This window comes from Lissotriton helveticus, chromosome 4_1 (assembly GCF_964261635.1).
Source record: "Lissotriton helveticus chromosome 4_1, aLisHel1.1, whole genome shotgun sequence".
Taxonomy (NCBI): domain Eukaryota; kingdom Metazoa; phylum Chordata; class Amphibia; order Caudata; family Salamandridae; genus Lissotriton; species Lissotriton helveticus.
Window position 1 is genome coordinate 139,843,769 of NC_136063.1, and position 19,547 is coordinate 139,863,315.

The 19,547-nt window shown below is 51.9% G+C and overlaps 1 protein-coding gene across 6 annotated transcripts in view; it reads left to right on the plus strand.

Moving 5' to 3' along the window:
- LOC144828423 (alanine aminotransferase 2) overlaps positions 1 to 19,547 on the plus strand; it is a 690,396-nt gene that overhangs the window by 444,164 nt on the left and 226,685 nt on the right. For 5 of the 6 annotated variants that reach the window (XM_078686552.1, XM_078686555.1, XM_078686553.1 and 2 more), the window contains one exon: positions 15,799 to 15,991. The exons of the other annotated variant lie outside the window; for it this stretch is intronic. In XM_078686552.1, the coding sequence (XP_078542678.1) occupies positions 15,799 to 15,991 (193 nt within the window). The remainder of the gene's footprint in view (positions 1 to 15,798; positions 15,992 to 19,547) is intronic. 6 annotated transcript variants of the gene reach the window in all.

The window sequence follows — 19,547 nt, forward strand, 5'->3', positions numbered from 1 at the left end:
GCTACTTGAGACCTGCCTTGTTCCTCCCTGCTGCTTGAGACCTGCCTTGTTCCTCCCTGCTGCTTGAGACCTGCCTTGTTCCTCCCTGCTGCTTGAGACCTGCCTTGTTCCTCCCTGCTGCTTGAGACCTGCCTTGTTCCTCCCTGCTGCTTGAGACCTGCCTTGTTCCTCCCTGCTGCTTGAGACCTGCCTTGTTCCTCCCTGCTGCTTGAGGCCTGCCTTGTTCCACAGAGGACTGCCCTGCTGCTTCAGACCTACCTTGTTCCTCAGATGAATGCCCTGCTGCTTGAAACCTGCCTTGTTCCTCAAAGAACTGCCCTGCTGCTTGAGACCTGCCTTGTTCCTCAGAAGACAGCCCTGCTGCGTGAGGCCTGCCTTGTTCCTCAGAGGGCTGCCCAGCTGCTTCAGACTGGTCTTGTTCCTCACAGGACTGCCCAGCTGCTTGAGACCTGCCTCGTTCCTCAGAGGACTGCCCTGCTGCTTGAGACCTGCCTCATTCCTCAGAGGACTGCCCTGTTGCTTGAGACCTGCCTTGATCCTCCCTGCTGCTAGAGACCTGCCTTGTTACGTACTGCTAGTTGAGGCCTGCCTTGTTCCACAGTGGACTGCCATGCTGCTTGAGACCTGCCTTATTCCTCAAAGGACTGCCCTGCTGCTTGAGACCTGCCTTGTTCCTCAGAAGACAGCCCTGCTGCATGAGGCCTGCCTTGTTCCTCAGAGGGCTACCCAGCTGCTTCAGACCGGTCTTGTTCCTCCCAGGACTGCCCAGCTGCTTGAGACCTGCCTCGTTCCTCAGAGGACTGCCCTGCTGCTTGAGACCTGCCTTGTTCCTCCCTGCTGCTTGAGACCTGCCTTGTTCCTCCCTGAGGCCTGCCTTGTTCCACAGAGGACTGCTCTGCTGATTGAGGCCTGTCCTGCTGTCTGAGAAGATAGAATGTACATTCTCCATTCATCCCAGGCTACCTGAGTTACTCCAAGGATCTGTTGGCTGACCTGTCTGAGATAAATGAACACCACAAACTCCTTGGGCCTCTCCGCAACAGCCAAGCTGTCCATCTGCACTGGGCCCCGATGGCCTCTGCTGAAGTGGGTACCTAATCCCAAAGAGGTGCCTCCCGAGTGCCTGGACACTTCACTGGCATCAAAGAGACCTACTCCTTGCCTAACTGATGGTTCCATCAAATCTGACACAAAGCAGTGCAAAGCCTCGCTGCATAGCTGAAATCTTCGTCATAACTGACGCTGAGTGATGCAAAGCCTTACTGCACAGCTGAAAGATGAATCTAAAACAACGCAGAGTAATGCAAGACCCTACAAAGCCCTGCAGCACAACTGAAAGCTTCTTTGAAACGGATGCTAAGTGGCGCAAAGCCCTGCCGCACAGCTGAAAGCTTCATTGGAAAGAACCCCAAGCAGGCCAAGCCTTGCTAAGCAATGCCTTGTAGACCTCACACTAAGGACATAAGATACAAATCTCAGTGGTCCAGAATTGGTCCTTTGTCCATCCTGCACTCCATTGTGGTCGGCCTGTACTTGTGATTTTGTTCCTTTCTAGCACCACCAGATGCTATCAGCGCATTGTGCTTTTTGGGCGCCACCTAAACCATTGAATTTTAATATCTCTGTTAAGTTATGTGAAATTATAGAACACGGTTAATCGCCCATGAGGGTATCCAGGCGCAAGTTTGTGTCATTTTATATATTAAAATCTATATTTTTTTTCTGAATGGGTGTGGGATTTTTCTTGTGTTGTGTTTTTACTTTATTATTGTTTGTGTACTGCATAAATACTTTACACTTTGCTTGAAGTTAGGCTGAGCCTTACTGCTTTGTGCTAAGCAACCAGTGGGTTAACCACAGGTACATTTTGTGACTTTTGCGGTTCACTCTGCCTAAGACTGTGGTTGATGCTTGAGTAGGGTTTTCATCCCACTCAATCAATAACCCCATTTCTTGCAATATATAGAAATACAATGTCAATCCTCAGTTTAAGGGATAAAATGGTTATAAACCCAAAAAAATGCATTGAGGCACTTATAATAAACAGTGCCTCAATTATGATCCCAAACTTCTCTGCTCATCCAATTCAGAAACAATATGTGCCAAATGCCTCCACCCGCTACGGATTAAAGCTGTGCCCAGTGGCAATGCCCATAGTACCTACGGGTTATGGCTCTGCTCAGTAGTCACCGAGCACAGGGTCTAGCCTTATTCCTGTGAAATTTCAGATGCTCCAGCCTACCAGCATGGTTATTCCAGGGTGAAGGGGTGCACAGAGGAGTCTGAGACCCCATAGTCATTCATAACTTCCATGTGTGCTGCATGAAGCAGCACACATGTAAGTTACAAAATGACAATTTAGGCTTATTTATGTACAGGAAAGAGGACCTTCCTGCACATAAACACCCTTTCACTCTGGTGCGAGGGTGCCTGCGTTGGCGTTCAGTCATGAGACTTAGCGCCATCGCAGGGGGAGATGCCAGGCTACACCATATCCTTGTTAATATGGTGCAGCCTGGCGTTTCCAAAGTGGTGATGAGGGGCGTTAAGCCAAGGAGGCTAACAACACGCTCCGCCACTTCCTAGATATTATGCCCCAGAGACTGCAACGCTACCTCCCTCACTTGCTTACCTCTCATCTGAAGGCAGCTGGGTACCACTTCCCTCACTCAGAGGCTGCCTTAGTGAAAAAAAGACCACCTAGTGTCCTCCTTCCTGCCTCCGAGACAGCCTCTGGAGAGGTGGCATTGTGCTGTTTCCCTCACTCTGAGTCCGAGCCTGTCTCCGATTAGACACATCCGAGTTGCACCCCTACTCACTCGGCGTCCCTGTAGCCCCCCCTGCACCCTGTAATGATTTGGGGCCCGCCCTCCCATTAGCTCATGCGCGCTAAGGGCCTTGCTGCGTGCCGTAATGAAACACTCAGACGCCGTGTGGTGAGTTAGGCGCGGACTGCCTGTGCAGCTACGCTCATCTTTATTTATACGCGTGCTCACGCTGGCCGGCGTAAGCACACGGGCTGGGGTATTCCGGCGCTCGCTGGCAATAACAACTTGCGTGCTGACTGTCACATCCCATCTTAACTCCGTCCTTGACTGGATCCCAAAAGTCTCATGGTTCACTTACTTGACAGGCAAAGTCTCTCAGGCGAGTGCTCGGTTGGGGATTCTCCCTCCGGGCGTACCTGGATGGGCCCCTGCTGACGCTTGGGGCAGGGACCGGGGTGCAGGGTACCTGAGGCAGATTAGCGGCCTCAGGGGTGGCCTCCGGACTTGACAGCGATGGAGCCGGCCCAGGATGGTGGTCCACGGCTCCTCTGGGATCTCCCTGGCTGGCCTCGGGCTCGTCATTGTGGTCAGTGATGTCAGTGGACAGAGCAGGCCTGTCCACTTGTTTCAACCACAAGACGTTGGGAGGTCACCGTTTCCCCTTCTTTCTCAACGGTCATCATGGTCCCCTTCCGATCGATCGCTGTCCAGTATTCATTCTCAAACCGGGCTGGAATTTCCCTCCGGGTCTTCGGTCTTTCATGATGACTGTGTCTCCTTGCTGTAGCTGGCGGGAGACTGCTCCTCGGGCCTGGCTAGCAGTGGTGTTGCGTCTCCCTCTCTCTCCTCCTGAGGGCACTTTCTTCATCAAAGGGTTGGGGGGACCATCCCGTAGCAGTGGGGAGCCCATCCCGGCGGGTTCCGATGAACATTCGCGCCCTAGATGTTTGGCGCGTTGAGCCGTGAGGGGTGCTTCTGTATTCCCATAGGAATCTCTGCAGTTGTTGCTCTGGTCATTTTGCTCCGCCACTGCAATACGAATAGTCTTGTTGCTTGTTCTCATGAAGCATTGAATCTCCCCATTGGCCTGGGGCCATTGTGGGGTGATCCGTCGGTGCCGGATGCCATGGTGGTGTAGGAACTCACAGAATTCATGCCCCGAGAACAGGGGCCCGTTGTCGCTGCGGATCTCGTTTGATCATCCGAACATGGTGAATATCTTTTCTAGAGTGGGCCAACATGCGGGGAAGCTGTTGAACTTAAGACTTCCACCACGGGGTATTTCGAGTAGCTGTCGATGAGGGCTAGCATGGTCCGGCCGTCAGGAAAACTTCCAATGTCCACGATCACTTTCTCCCAAGGATTCCGCCTGTGTTCCTCTGTGTGGATAGGTGCAGGTCTTTCGGGCCCACTTCTCACTTGCCAGTACCAACATTCCGGACTGTCTCCACCACATAGGCAGCCATCCCTGAGCACCAGACCTTTTCCCTCATGCAGACCTTCATCTTTTCCACCCCTTGGTGTCCTCCCTGGGCGAGTTGTGTTGCTCAGAGTTGAAGGGACGCTGGGATGACAATGCGTGGTCCTCTGAGGAGGATACCTTCGTTGGTGAGGCTTAGTTAATTTCTGACTCTCCACATGTGCATCAGGCTTTCCTTTTCTGGGCTTGACCAGGAGTTTGCGGAGATTGTAGGAAGTGGTGCCACTGTCCTCCTTGGACAGTGTCTCAGACTTTCGTTATAACAAGGTTATTTTCTGCTGCTGTGGCTACTTCGTCGAGTGTTAATGCTCTGGAGCACGTGAGTGCCGAGATCATATTCAGGTGTGCTTCAGCGGCGTTGGTATTTTGTTCTTCACTTTCTTCACCTGTTGTGTCTGGGTGTCTCAACAGGAAGACGGGTGGGTCCTTGGCGCCAGGCCCGGAGGTTACCTCCATGTAGTAGTGTTGGAACCCGATGGCCCAGTGCTCGATTCGTGGCGGTGGGTGAGGGGCTGATCCCTTCAACAGCGGTACCAGGGGCTGATGATCCGTGACAACGGTGAAGGGGTGTACGCATACATACAGGTGGAATTGTCTGCAGGCCCAGTGGATCGCTAGGGCTCCCTTTCTAGCTGAGTGTACCGCTTCTCTGTTGGTGATAGGGCTTTGCTGGCATACACAAGAAAAGCCCATCGTCCGGGCTCCTGCTCTTGGGTGGGGATGGCCCCTAAGCCTACGGGGCTGGTATCTACAAGTATTTCTGTCCTTTTGGCGGGGTTGAAGTACACCAACGTGGTGTGGTCAAGAAGCGCGCTCTTGATGGCTTGAAATGCTATGTCTTCGGCGGGACCCCAATGCCACGTCGTGTCCGCTCGGGTGAAATTTCGGTGTGGTTCTGCCATTCTGGCTAGATCTGGGATAAAACGTCCACAATACGTTGCCATCCCCAAGAAGCTGCGGACTCTGGCCACGATGAGAGGAGCTGATGCGTTTTTGATGGCTAGAGACTTCCGAGGGTCCACCTGGATACCTTCTTGGATGAACGTGTAGCCGAAGAATTCTATTTTCTGCTGAAATAGCAGGCGCTTTTCTCTGTGTAGGGTGACGCCCTGATCTAGGAGTCTCTTCAGTTTGGCTCTCACGTGCTGGTAGTGTTCTTCTGCTGTCTTTGAGTGAATGAGGATATCATCACTCACATTCAGTACACCAGGCAGCCCAATCAGGATCTCTTTGACAGCGTTTTGGAATATGTCCGTGGCCGATGATATTCCAAAGTTCAGCCGCTTGTATCTTCGGAGTCCAAGGTGCCTGCTGAAAGTGGTATTGTAGTGACTGTCCTTGACAAGGGCCAGCTGAGGATACCCTGCTTTCAGGTCCAGCTTAGAAAACCACCTGGGTCCTTTCAAATCAGCCACAATGTCATCCATGGTTGGTGTTCTGTGGCGTTCACATTGAATGGCCTTGTTAGGGAGGTGCATATCAATACAGAGTTTGATTTTTCCTGGTTGGCGCGGTTTCTCAGTGATCTCTTGCTCTTGAACTCTTGCTATTCCTTGTAATTATAAAATACTGAGATTAGACCGCCCTCTGAAAACTGGTGGTGGAATTGCTGTTGTCTATAAAGAAGAACTGAGAGTCACGATTTTAGAGGAACTTAGCTCCCCAGACATTGAAATTATGGTCTTTAAAATACAGGCATCCCCTAAAGAACACTATAGAGGTGCTTTAGTTTATAGGCCACCTGGTCCTTACAGGAATTTTACTAACAACCTACTTGAACTACTTGCTCCATATATCAATAATGACAGTGAGTTTACATTAGTTGGAGACTTTAATGTCCACATTGAGAAACCAGACTGTAACGAGGCACAATCTTTAATGACAGACCTATTATCTTTAGGTTTGATATTGAGAAATAGTGGACCCACCCATCAGGCAGGTCATACTTTAGATCTAATCTTCTCTAATGTCCAGCCTGTATCATGTCCGCCTGCCACTCAGGTGAGTTGGACTGACCATTTCATTGTGGAATTTATCACCCCCTTCCAGGCACCCAACCTCTCACACCCCAGCACCCTACCTTGCATCCGTAGACAGTGGCATAAAGTCACTCATTCTACTTTTAGAGAAAATTTTAATCCTCCTGTCCTACGACCTTCGGATGATATTGAAACTGCTCTCAAAAAATTCGAAGGCGAAACTAGGAAAGTTATAGACAAAATTGCCCCACTAAAGCTTTTTCAATCTAGGCCAGCCAAAAAGCAAGAAGTTTGGTTCTCTGATCACTTAAGAACTCTCAAACAAGGGGCTAGGAAATTAGAAAAAAGATGGAGAACTTCTCATCTCTTAGAGGACAAGAAGAAATACTGGAGTGCATTATCTTCTTATCATAAAGCAATACGTTGTGCACGGAAAGCACATATTGCATCTCAAATACAAGAGGCTGGAAACTCCCCTAGAGTTCTTTTCCAAATATTACAAACATTCGCTAAACCCCCAGCATGTGAAGCCCCCGACATGTCATCTCAACAGTTATGTGATGAAATTTCCTGCTTTCTCACTAATAAAATTGACAAAATTTATGATAAAATAATATGGACAAATCAGGCCTCACTGACTAATATAGCACCTCCCCTTGATCTCACAAAATGTATATCTGATGCACACTCGCTGGACATTTTTCCTGCCATTTCGCTTCAAGAAACGTCTAACCTTATAAAACAGATTAAAAGCGGGAGTCCAGAGGATGCAATCCCAGCTACATTAATGCCTACACTGGACGAACAACTATGCCCAATGATCAATAAATTAGTAAATCTTTCACTTATTTCAGGCCTTGTCCCCAAGGAATTGAAGCGAGCTCTTGTCAGACCAATAAGGAAAAACACCGCCTTACCGTGGTCTGACCTGACGAATTTAAGACCTATTTCCCTGTTACCATTCTTGGGGAAAATTATAGAAAAGCATGTTAATCGCCACCTATCTGGACACATTGAACTAGTAAAGGCTCTGGATGAATCCCAATCAGGATTCCGCCCCAAATACAGTACAGAATCCACCTTACTATCTGTTACTGATGATCTCCACGCCTACCAGGACAAGGGCTTCTCAGTCATCTTGGTTCTATTAGATCTATCGGCAGCGTTCGACACCGTGTCTCATACCATCTTGACTCAACGGTTGTCGAACGCTGGCATTAAGAACAAAGCCCTTGACTGGTTAAAGAGTTTCCTAGCTGATCGTACCCAGAGAGTCACCATGGGTGCATATCGCTCTGCGGAAATAGAGATTTCCAAGGGGGTGCCACAGGGCTCATGTTTGAGCCCCACTCTTTTTAATATCTATGTGGCACCCCTGGCAGGAGTACTGCGTAGATACAGTTTTATCCCCGTATCATACGCAGATGACACGCAGCTCCTTTTCCCCTTTAAAACTCTTTCCACTGAGGTTAGGAACTCTTTCTCGTCAGGCATGAAAGAAGTGGCAAAATGGATGACTACTAACTATCTCCAATGTAATGTCACCAAAACGGAGATCATGTTATTTGAGGAGGCTAAAATACTATGGACTCCAGAATGGTGGCCGTCAGAACTAGGAGCAGTCCCTGAACCCAAACAGGTTGTGAAGAATTTGGGAATTCGGCTTGATCACGACCTGTCACTAAAACAACATACCAGCTATATTTCAGGGATATGCTTCCATACTAATGGTCTCCTCCGCAAGGTCTTCCCACTTCTACCTGACTCAGTAAGGAAAACCCTTGTTCAAGCACTGATCCTTAGTCGGATCGATTACTGCAATGGTTTGTTACTATCTGCCAATGAAGGAGTGCTGGATAAGCTACAAGCCATCCAGAACACGGCAGCTCGCCTTGTTCTGAATGCTCCTCCGAGAACTGCCTCCAAGCCTCTCCTAAAGCAACTACATTGGCTTCCAATCCGACAAAGGGCAAAATTCAAAATATGCTGCCTGATCCATAAGTGCTTGAATGGACAGGGACCGATCTATCTAGAGCGGAGATTTGTTACTTATGTTCCAGCACGATCTCTTAGATCAAGTAACAATCTCCTCCTCGTGGTCCCTCATGTCAAAAAGGTCAGACACGGAGGTAGAGCCTTGTCTACCACTGGTCCCAAGCTGTGGAACAAATTACCTCTGGCTTTAAGACAATGCAAAGAGCACTTAACATTCCGTAAACTTTTAAAAACCATTCTATTCAAAAATGAAGTCTAGTTCCATCTTCACATCATGCTGCTGATTTACTGGTCAAAAAGCGCAGAGATACTCCTGTTGGAGTGATTCAAGCGCTATATAAACCTACAAATAAATAAAATAAATAAATCACCATAGGTGACACTCATGGCGTGGGCCCAGACATCTTTTCAATGACTCCTTGATTCTCGAGTTTTTGCAGTTCTTCCACTAATGGCCCTAGGTGGAATGGGATCCTTCTGTGTCTTAGTGCAATTGGCGGGAAGGTCGGGTCTATGTGTAGCCAGATTAGGGCTCTCTTCATGCATCCTAGTCCCTTTGTTAGATTTGGGGGTCTCTGGCTGGCACAGGTTTGCACTTGTGACAAGCAGGGACCCTCTCCTCTAGTCAGGGCAAGGGACTTACTCCTCCAAAATAACCCCTGCTCGCCCTCTAGGTAGTGTGGCGCGAGCAGACCAGGCTAATCTTCAGGGCGCTAAGTTAGTTAAGCATTTATGATCACATACAATAAACGCAATGACCCACCACAAATGGACACCAGGCGTAAGATTTGTATAAAAAAATACGGAGGCTTTATGTAGAAATATAGGATATGAGGCAGTTACTATCACCAGACCAATAACGATATAAAAAATATGGCCACAGTATTCAGAAATAAATAAAGTTTCTTCAGAAGGTTTTACCAATGCTTGTTTGGGGGGTCTGGTGCGCTCCGCACGCGCTGTCGATGTGACCCGCTGATCAGGGTGTGAAGACAGGCGCGGACTGCCTGTGCAGCTCCACTCATCTTTATTTATACGCGTGCTCACGCGAGCCGGTGTGAGCGCAGGGTCTGGGGTATTCCGGCGCGCGCCGGCAATAACAACTAGTGCGCTCACTGTCACACAGCCCTCTCCACTCCTTTACTCAGGGACCCCCTCATAGAGAAACAGCTCAGTGGCATTACCTTCACTCAGCCCCCTGCATCCCACTCCACTCCTTCACTCAGAGACCCCTCATAGAGAGACAGCCCAGTGTCATTACCTTCACTCAGCCCCCTGCATCCCACTCCACTCCTTCACTCAGAGACCCCTCAGAGAGAGACAGCCCAGTGGCATTACCTTCACTCGGCCCCCCTGCCGCCCACTCCACTCCTTCACTCAGAGACCTCGTCATAGAGAGACAGCCCAGTGGCATTACCTTCACTCGGCCCCCCTGCCGCCCACTCCACTCCTTCACTCAGAGACCTCGTCATAGAGAGACAGCCCAGTGGTGTTACCTTCACTCGGCCCCCCTGCATCCCACTCCACTCCTTCACTCAGAGACCTCGTCATAGAGAGACAGCCCAGTGGTGTTACCTTCACTCAGCCCCCCTGCATCCCACTCCACTCCTTCACTCAGAGACCTCGTCATAGAGAGACAGCCCAGTGGTGTTACCTTCACTCAGCCCCCCTGCCGCCCACTCCACTCCTTCACTCAGAGACCTCGTCATAGAGAGACAGCCCAGTGGTGTTACCTTCACTCGTCCCCCCTGCCACCCACTCCACTCCTTCACTCAGAGACCCCCTCATAGAGAGACAGCCCAGTGGCATTACCTTCACTCGGCCCCCCTGCATCCCACTCCACTCCTTCACTCAGAGACCGCCTCGGAGAGAGACAGCCCAGTGGTGTTACCTTCACTCGGCCCCCCTGCCGCCCACTCCACTCCTTCACTCAGAGACCTCGTCATAGAGAGACAGCCCAGTGGCATTACCTTCACTCGGCCCCCCTGCCGCCCACTCCACTCCTTCACTCAGAGACCTCGTCATAGAGAGATAGCCCAGTGGCATTACCTTCACTCGGCCCCCCTGCCGCCCACTCCACTCCTTCACTCAGAGACCTCGTCATAGAGAGACAGCCCAGTGGTGTTACCTTCACTCAGCCCCCCTGCATCCCACTCCACTCCTTCACTCAGAGACCCCCTCATAGAGAGACAGCCCAGTGGCATTACCTTCACTCGGCCCCCCTGCATCCCACTCCACTCCTTCACTCAGAGACCGCCTCGGAGAGAGACAGCCCAGTGGTGTTACCTTCACTCGGCCCCCCTGCCACCCACTCCACTCCCTCACTCAGAGACCCCCTCATAGAGAGACAGCCCAGTGGCGTTACCTTCTCTCAGCCCCCTGCATCCCACTCCACTCCCTCACTCAGAGACCCCCTCAGAGAGAGACAGCCCAGCATTACCTTCACTCAGCCCCCTGCATCCCACTCCACTCCTTCACTCAGAGACCCCTCATAGAGAGACAGCCCAGTGGTGTTACCTTCACTCGGCCCCCCTGCCACCCACTCCACTCCCTCACTCAGAGACCCCCTCAGAGAGAGACAGCCCAGTGGTGTTACCTTCACTCAGCCCCCTGCATCCCACTCCACTCCTTCACTCAGAGACCCCCTCATAGAGAGACAGCCCAGTGGCATTACCTTCACTCGGCCCCCCTGCATCCCACTCCACTCCTTCACTCAGAGACCTCGTCATAGAGAGACAGCCCAGTGGCATTACCTTCACTCGGCCCCCCTGCCACCCACTCCACTCCCTCGCTCAGAGACCCCCTCAGAGAGAGACAGCCCAGAGGTGTTACCTTCACTCAGCCCCCTGCATCCCACTCCACTCCTTCACTCAGAGACCCCCTCATAGAGAGACAGCCCAGTGGCATTACCTTCTCTCAGCCCCCTGCATCCCACTCCACTCCCTCACTCAGAGACCCCCTCAGAGAGAGACAGCCCAGCATTACCTTCACTCAGCCCCCTGCATCCCACTCCACTCCTTCACTCAGAGACCCCTCATAGAGAGACAGCCCAGTGGTGTTACCTTCACTCAGTCCCCTGCAGCCCACTCCACTCCCTCACTCAGAGACCCCCTCAGAGAGAGACAGCCCAGCATTACCTTCACTCAGCCCCCTGCATCCCACTCCACTCCTTCACTCAGAGACCCCTCATAGAGAGACAGCCCAGTGGCATTACCTTCACTCGGCCCCCCTGCATCCCACTCCACTCCTTCACTCAGAGACCGCCTCGGAGAGAGACAGCCCAGTGGTGTTACCTTCACTCGGCCCCCCTGCCACCCACTCCACTCCCTCACTCAGAGACCCCCTCATAGAGAGACAGCCCAGTGGCGTTACCTTCTCTCAGCCCCCTGCATCCCACTCCACTCCTTCACTCAGAGACCCCCTCATAGAGAGACAGCCCAGTGGCATTACCTTCTCTCAGCCCCCAGCATCCCACTCCACTCCCTCACTCAGAGACCCCCTCAGAGAGAGACAGCCCAGCATTACCTTCACTCAGCCCCCTGCATCCCACTCCACTCCTTCACTCAGAGACCCCTCATAGAGAGACAGCCCAGTGGTGTTACCTTCACTCAGTCCCCTGCAGCCCACTCCACTCCTTCACTCAGAGACCCCTCATAGAGAGACAGCCCAGTGGCGTTACCTTCTCTCAGCCCCCTGCATCCCACTCCACTCCCTCACTCAGAGACCCCCTCAGAGAGAGACAGCCCAGCATTACCTTCACTCAGCCCCCTGCATCCCACTCCACTCCTTCACTCAGAGACCCCTCATAGAGAGACAGCCCAGTGGTGTTACCTTCACTCAGTCCCCTGCAGCCCACTCCACTCCCTCACTCAGAGACCCCCTCGGAGAGAGACAGCCCAGCATTACCTTCACTCAGCCCCCTGCATCCCACTCCACTCCTTCACTCAGAGACCCCTCATAGAGAGACAGCCCAGTGGTGTTACCTTCACTCAGTCCCCTGCAGCCCACTCCACTCCCTCACTCAGAGACCCCCTCAGAGAGAGACAGCCCAGCATTACCTTCACTCAGCCCCCTGCATCCCACTCCACTCCTTCACTCAGAGACCCCTCATAGAGAGACAGCCCAGTGGTGTTACCTTCACTCAGTCCCCTGCAGCCCACTCCACTCCCTCACTCAGAGACCCCCTCAGAGAGAGACAGCCCAGCATTACCTTCACTCAGCCCCCTGCATCCCACTCCACTCCTTCACTCAGAGACCCCTCATAGAGAGACAGCCCAGTGGCATTACCTTCACTCGGCCCCCCTGCATCCCACTCCACTCCTTCACTCAGAGACCTCGTCATAGAGAGACAGCCCAGTGGCATTACCTTCACTCGGCCCCCCTGCCACCCACTCCACTCCCTCACTCAGAGACCCCCTCAGAGAGAGACAGCCCAGAGGTGTTACCTTCACTCAGCCCCCTGCATCCCACTCCACTCCTTCACTCAGAGACCCCCTCATAGAGAGACAGCCCAGTGGCATTACCTTCTCTCAGCCCCCTGCATCCCACTCCACTCCCTCACTCAGAGACCCCCTCAGAGAGAGACAGCCCAGCATTACCTTCACTCAGCCCCCTGCATCCCACTCCACTCCTTCACTCAGAGACCCCTCATAGAGAGACAGCCCAGTGGTGTTACCTTCACTCAGTCCCCTGCAGCCCACTCCACTCCTTCACTCAGAGACCCCTCATAGAGAGACAGCCCAGTGGCGTTACCTTCTCTCAGCCCCCTGCATCCCACTCCACTCCCTCACTCAGAGACCCCCTCAGAGAGAGACAGCCCAGCATTACCTTCACTCAGCCCCCTGCATCCCACTCCACTCCTTCACTCAGAGACCCCTCATAGAGAGACAGCCCAGTGGTGTTACCTTCACTCAGTCCCCTGCAGCCCACTCCACTCCCTCACTCAGAGACCCCCTCAGAGAGAGACAGCCCAGCATTACCTTCACTCAGCCCCCTGCATCCCACTCCACTCCTTCACTCAGAGACCCCTCATAGAGAGACAGCCCAGTGGTGTTACCTTCACTCAGTCCCCTGCAGCCCACTCCACTCCTTCACTCAGAGACCCCTCATAGAGAGACAGCCCAGTGGTGTTACCTTCACTCGGCCCCCCTGCCACCCACTCCACTCCCTCACTCAGAGACCCCCTCAGAGAGAGACAGCCCAGTGGTGTTACCTTCACTCAGCCCCCTGCATCCCACTCCACTCCTTCACTCAGAGACCTCGTCATAGAGAGACAGCCCAGTGGCATTACCTTCACTCGGCCCCCCTGCCACCCACTCCACTCCCTCACTCAGAGACCCCCTCAGAGAGAGACAGCCCAGAGGTGTTACCTTCACTCAGCCCCCTGCATCCCACTCCACTCCTTCACTCAGAGACCCCCTCATAGAGAGACAGCCCAGTGGCATTACCTTCACTCGGCCCCCCTGCATCCCACTCCACTCCTTCACTCAGAGACCCCTCATAGAGAGACAGCCCAGTGGTGTTACCTTCACTCGGCCCCCCTGCCACCCACTCCACTCCTTCACTCAGAGACCCCCTCAGAGAGAGACAGCCCAGCATTACCTTCACTCAGCCCCCTGCATCCCACTCCACTCCTTCACTCAGAGACCCCTCAAAGAGAGACAGCCCAGTGGTGTTACCTTCACTCAGCCCCCCTGCATCCCACTCCACTCCTTCACTCAGAGACCCCCTCAGAGAGAGACAGCCCAGCATTACCTTCACTCGGCCCCCTGCATCCCACTCCACTCCTTCACTCAGAGACCCCTCATAGAGAGACAGCCCAGTGGTGTTACCTTCACTCAGTCCCCTGCAGCCCACTCCACTCCTTCACTCAGAGACCCCTCATAGAGAGACAGCCCAGTAGCGTTACCTTCTCTCAGCCCCCTGCATCCCACTCCACTCCCTCACTCAGAGATCCCTCATAGAGAGACAGCCCAGTGGTGTTACCTTCACTCAGTCCCCTGCAGCCCACTCCACTCCCTCACTCAGAGACCCCCTCAGAGAGAGACAGCCCAGCATTACCTTCACTCAGCCCCCTGCATCCCACTCCACTCCTTCACTCAGAGACCCCTCATAGAGAGACAGCCCAGTGGCATTACCTTCACTCGGCCCCCCTGCCACCCACTCCACTCCCTCACTCAGAGACCCCCTCAGAGAGAGACTGACACCCACAGACTGTGGAAGAGACGGCGTAGTTCGTGCGCTTCCTTCTGACAGGGGTTAACTCGAGACTGTAAGAGACAGCCCATTGCCACTTATCCCGCTCTGAGGCAGTTTCGGGGTCTAAGAGACCTCCAAATGCCACTACTCCTACTCGGAGACAGGCTTGAGTGCAAGAGACTTCTTACGCAGCTGCCTCCACACGGGTATAGACTGTAGGAAGAGACCGCCTAGAAAGGCTTCCCTCAAACGATAGACAGAGAAGGCAGTGTATTAGAGACGGATGCCAGGACGAAAGAGACAGGCTGGCGGCGCTCTGCTGAGTTTGTGGCAGGTTTCGCTTGTAGGAGACGACCCCTTGAATGTCTCTCCCTCTCTTCCTGTACATTGAAAGCAGTCTCTCTCTCGCCTCTGCTCCGCCCGTGGGAATCTCCCGCCCCCGCAGCAGGGCTGGTTGCAACACAATAGCGCCCAGGGTGACTTCTGAGCGGAACCTGCTCTGCAGACTTCGCGGGGCTGGAGGGAGGGGAGAGGCGCACCGTCTCCGCTGTCACTCTGGGACCGGCTGCCCTGGCCCTCGGAGCAGCCCTGCTCATCTTTAATCCGTCCTCAGATCCAACTCCGGCCCGGCCCGTGGACCGGTGCCAGCCTGGCAGGCGACCGGCGCGCAGTCACCCGACCCACGGCTGCAGCCGGCGCGATATAGCGCCTTGGAGCACTCCCTCGGCGCAGAGACGCCTGTCTTGTGCGGGGCACACATCATCCGGAGAGAGGGGGAGGACGGAGAAAGTTTCGTAAGAGGCGGAAAGTTTCCCTCCCTCCTGAGCCGGAGTCTCCGAGCTCCGACAGCCACCGAAGGTGCCACGTCGGCGGTACCAGAGACTGCCAACCCTCGTGATCTCCAGCCCGGGTAACCTCCGCTGCCAGGAGAGGGGGCACCGCCAGGGGGAGACCTCGGAAGGCTCAGTTTGTAGTGTGTGCCAGGCCAACCACAAATAGTTTAAGGAGAAGTTCCTGACACTGGGTGAAAGTTTCTGCTCCGGCTGACCGTGACACTGGGTGAAAGTTTCTGCCCCCGCTGACCGTGCCACGTGGGTGCGCGCATCTTTCAAGCGCCCTGAGGCGATGACTCGCTAGTGTATGCTATACAAATACACTGATTCATAAAAAGAGCGCTGGAAGTGACCGGTGGCGGGGGCACGTGGAGCCTCGCCAGACGGACTTTGGCCACCTCCCATCGGTTCTAGCCAGCGCCCCTCCCTCGTAGCGAGGCGCTAGATATGAGCTGGCTCCGGAGCCCGGCCAGCGCTGCGCGGCAGGTCGCAGGCGTAGCGTCTTCTTGGCGCCCACCTCTGAGCTCTCGCCTCTTGTCTCGCAGGACGGTGTCCGGGTCGACGCAGGAGCGGCAGCGGCAGCAGCTGGACAGCGCCCTGGGCAGGATGGAGAACGGCACGGCGCGGGAGCGGGTGCTCTCCCTGGACACCATGAACCCGTGCGTGAAGCGCGTAGAGTACGCGGTGCGGGGCCCCATCGTCATCCGCGCGATGGAGCTGCAGAAGGAGCTGGAGCAGGTACCGTGCCCTGGAGATAACTATTATTGTTTTTAATCGCACTAATACTGTACTTCTTTTTATTCTCTTTATTCTCTTTATTTTCGTTGTTGCTGTTCTTACTGCCAGTAATATTTCTATTATAATTGTTATTGGTGCCTTTATTATTACTATCAATATTACTGTTCGTGTCTTTAACGTTACTATAATTCCTATTATTATGAGTCTCACTATTGTTGTTGCTATTTTGTCATTATTATGGTTATATGGGGTAGCTTTTTTAGTATTTTTCAGCATTATTAAGGTTTCTGGTGTTATTATTTTCCCATTCACGTCATTGTATTCAGTGTTCTTATGAATAATTATATTTTCGTACAAAATCAAAGGCACTCCCACGAGGCAGCTTCAAGGCCCCCTGGGCTTCATTCTCTAGTCTAGAATGTTCATAAAACGAGTTGCAGGTTTATCTATAACATGACTCCTTGTATTAAAACTGCACACGAACATTTTAAGAGCACGTGTGCTTTAGAACGGTAAACGGGTAAAATGATCCCGGGGTCTTTAACATGAAAAGTGCAAGTGTTAAGTGTCAGCCTGCTAAAGCGCTAAGTTCATTTGTTCCATCAGATAAAGGATCACTTCTGGGGCATCTTAACCATGCTCAGGGGTGCACAGATGTGAGAGCGGTCATGGCAGTTTGGGGACACACGTTGGTAATGAGATATCACGGGATAAGCTAATAAACTAGACCTCCCCCTATTTATTACCCAATATGGAATTGCTCTGTATATTCTCATATGTGAATGAATGAATTCATGTTCTTTCATGTAGTGAAAGTGCGAACTGAATAGTGCATAGAGGCCCCCTAAATTTTGGCAAATGAATGACCTGACACCCAGGAGAAAAGTGAATTGGCCAGGATCACACAGTTTGTGTAAATCGGAGTGACCCCAGATCTCCTTCATCTCCAGACTCAAACTTACAGTCTCCGGTGAAACTACCTTTTCCTCTCTTGTGAATCTCTACCACTTCCTTATGAAGCAAAGATCAATTTGTTGTGTTTCGTGTTGTGGGGCCGCCTGGTCCTCGCTCATCAGAAGCCCTACAACCCCTTCAGGTGAGCCCAGTCCTATGGGGCCGCTCTCCCACAACCTTGAAGGCATTTGCTCCTGTAATCTTTGTCGCTTTGTATGTTTAACTCCAGCGGCCACCAAGGCCTGCACGTGCCTGCTCGACGTCCGCTTGGATCTATACTTCTTAATACTCGGTTTCCCCCTATACGTCACCTGGAAGCACAGGACCTTATAGAAACCGGTATACGTGAAGGTGTGACATTCCTGTGGGAAGGTCGTTCAAAGAGTTCCTGAGGAATCAAGTCAGGGGGGATCTGATCCTTCAGGAGCAAAAGCCCCCACACACCCCGAGAGGTGTCATGCTTCGTCATTGGGCAGCTCCTCGTTGGGCCGGCGCTGCAATGCCCAACGGGCCCCGCGGGGGTCTCTTTCCCAGAGTTCTTTTAAGTTGCTGTTGTGCAGTATGGGTGTGGATGAGAGGGAGTAGAGAATGAGTAGAGTGGGGAGTTTAAAAATAACTCTTAGGGAATTATAAGGAAAATTGTAATGTGTCAGGCTCTAGGTTATGTTAAAAGCAAGTGTAGGCCAAGGTGGATATATTGGTCCATATTAGCTCAAGGTGTATATTTTGGTCAACATGTTTCTTGCCGGTAAAGTCATAAAAGATCTAGGCAATTCGTCAGGACCGTCAAATGTTAAAAACTAAACTACTCCAAGGGAAGCAGCCATGAGCACGTGTGTCATCTAGTGCCGTGGTATCCCAAAAGCAAGAGCGAATATGAGCTACCTGTTTGCAATCGATAAATGTACCGACCGCTATTCAAAAGTGTCAGTGCTCCGATGAACAAAAGCGAAGTTGTGCTAAAAGTGTCGTCCAGTTGTTTCAGCCAGTGCCTTAAAGTATTCTGATTTTCCTCAGGACCGTTTTTTAAAAAGGTGTAGTGAAATAAAACAGACTTAGTGTTGTGGTACAGACTATGTGATACACTCACTAAGGTGTTTTTCTATATGTGAGAGGGGGATTCCCTTCTCATGCATACGCTTTGGGTTATTAGCCAAGGCTTCCTGGAGGGAAGCGGTAAGGGGATGACCAGTCTTTCTGGTCAGTGCCTGACTTGTACCTGTTGTCCCGCCGTCGTCCTCCGACTTTTTAAAAAACGGTCCTGAGGAAAGCCAGAATACTTTAAGGCACTGGCTGAAACATGTCGACCATCTGAAGGACGCAGGGGGCAGTAACTCGCCACCCTCACGCGTCCTGTAGCCTTACTTTTAACCGCTGGTGACGGCCCAGTTATTAAAATTTAATTTACCCTCGGGTACTGGGACCACCACCAAGCCGTTTTAAATCACAACTCACTCAACCTCACTCACTGCACTCTCAGCAATATACCAGCTCCGCTGTAATCAGGCGTCGTAGCACACCCGGGACATACTAGGTGTCACTGGGTGAGCCCGATGATGAAGCATGCCACCAACTAGGTTGGTGGGTGAGGGCTTCATGAATACACCAACAAGGTGCCCGTGACAGAACTAATTAGAGTACTGCAACACTTTGGTCAACTTAAGCTAGTCCTCTTTGTTTAATCACATATAAACCCTCGGGGACTCGGACTAGCTATCTAGTCCTCTCTCTCCCTCTTGTTACACGCAAACATTTGATAATGACCATAAATAATTAAAACCCTCCTTATAGGAGCAGGGACGAATTGTGTTTAGAATCTGTTTATCGAAACGTACCCTAGGGTCTTTGTATAATGCGCAAAGTAGCATAATGTGCATTGTACTTTGTTGTGCTAAGTTATTACATGGACAGAGGGTAGTATCTCACACCACCCCACCTGTTTCAGAAAAGCTACAAGAAAGTGCAAGGTTCCTAAACGAAATCTAGTCATAAAAAAATGTGAATGAGCTTGCCTGGTAAAAGACCAATAAAATTGGGGCCGATTTGGAGGAAAACAGTCCAATCTTTCTGTAGCCCGGTGTGATATTCTCAAATCCGATTGACATGCATATTTTATAACCATTTTCATATTAGATCTTATGGTCTCTGGCTTGTCATAAAAGTTGCAAGGTAAACTGCTCTCATCAGCAACAACTAAGTATTTAGCAATTTGTGAACATTGGTAAGAATGGATTGGGCACAAATGACTGGCAGGAGATCCTTCCAACCCGTAGCAGTCAACATGGAGAAGACTCTGCCCCCTGGATGCATCTTGCGAAATAGGGAAACGTTAAACGTGTGTAGCTCACCAGAGGGTAAGGGTCTGGCAGGTAGGTAAGGGGAGAAGAGAGATGGCATTCAGCGGCTAGGCACAGACATCAAGGCACGTCTGACCATGCTTTGCCCCTGTAGTCCATGCTCTAGCGGGGTCACTTGTATAAAGTCCAAGCGACCTGCGTATCATTCAGTGCGTCCCCTGGTCACTGCGGGCCAGCTTCTTCAGGATTGGGTTTAACCCATGAGTCTCCGGAGTTCTGGAGAGCTCTGGTGAGAACTCTATGCT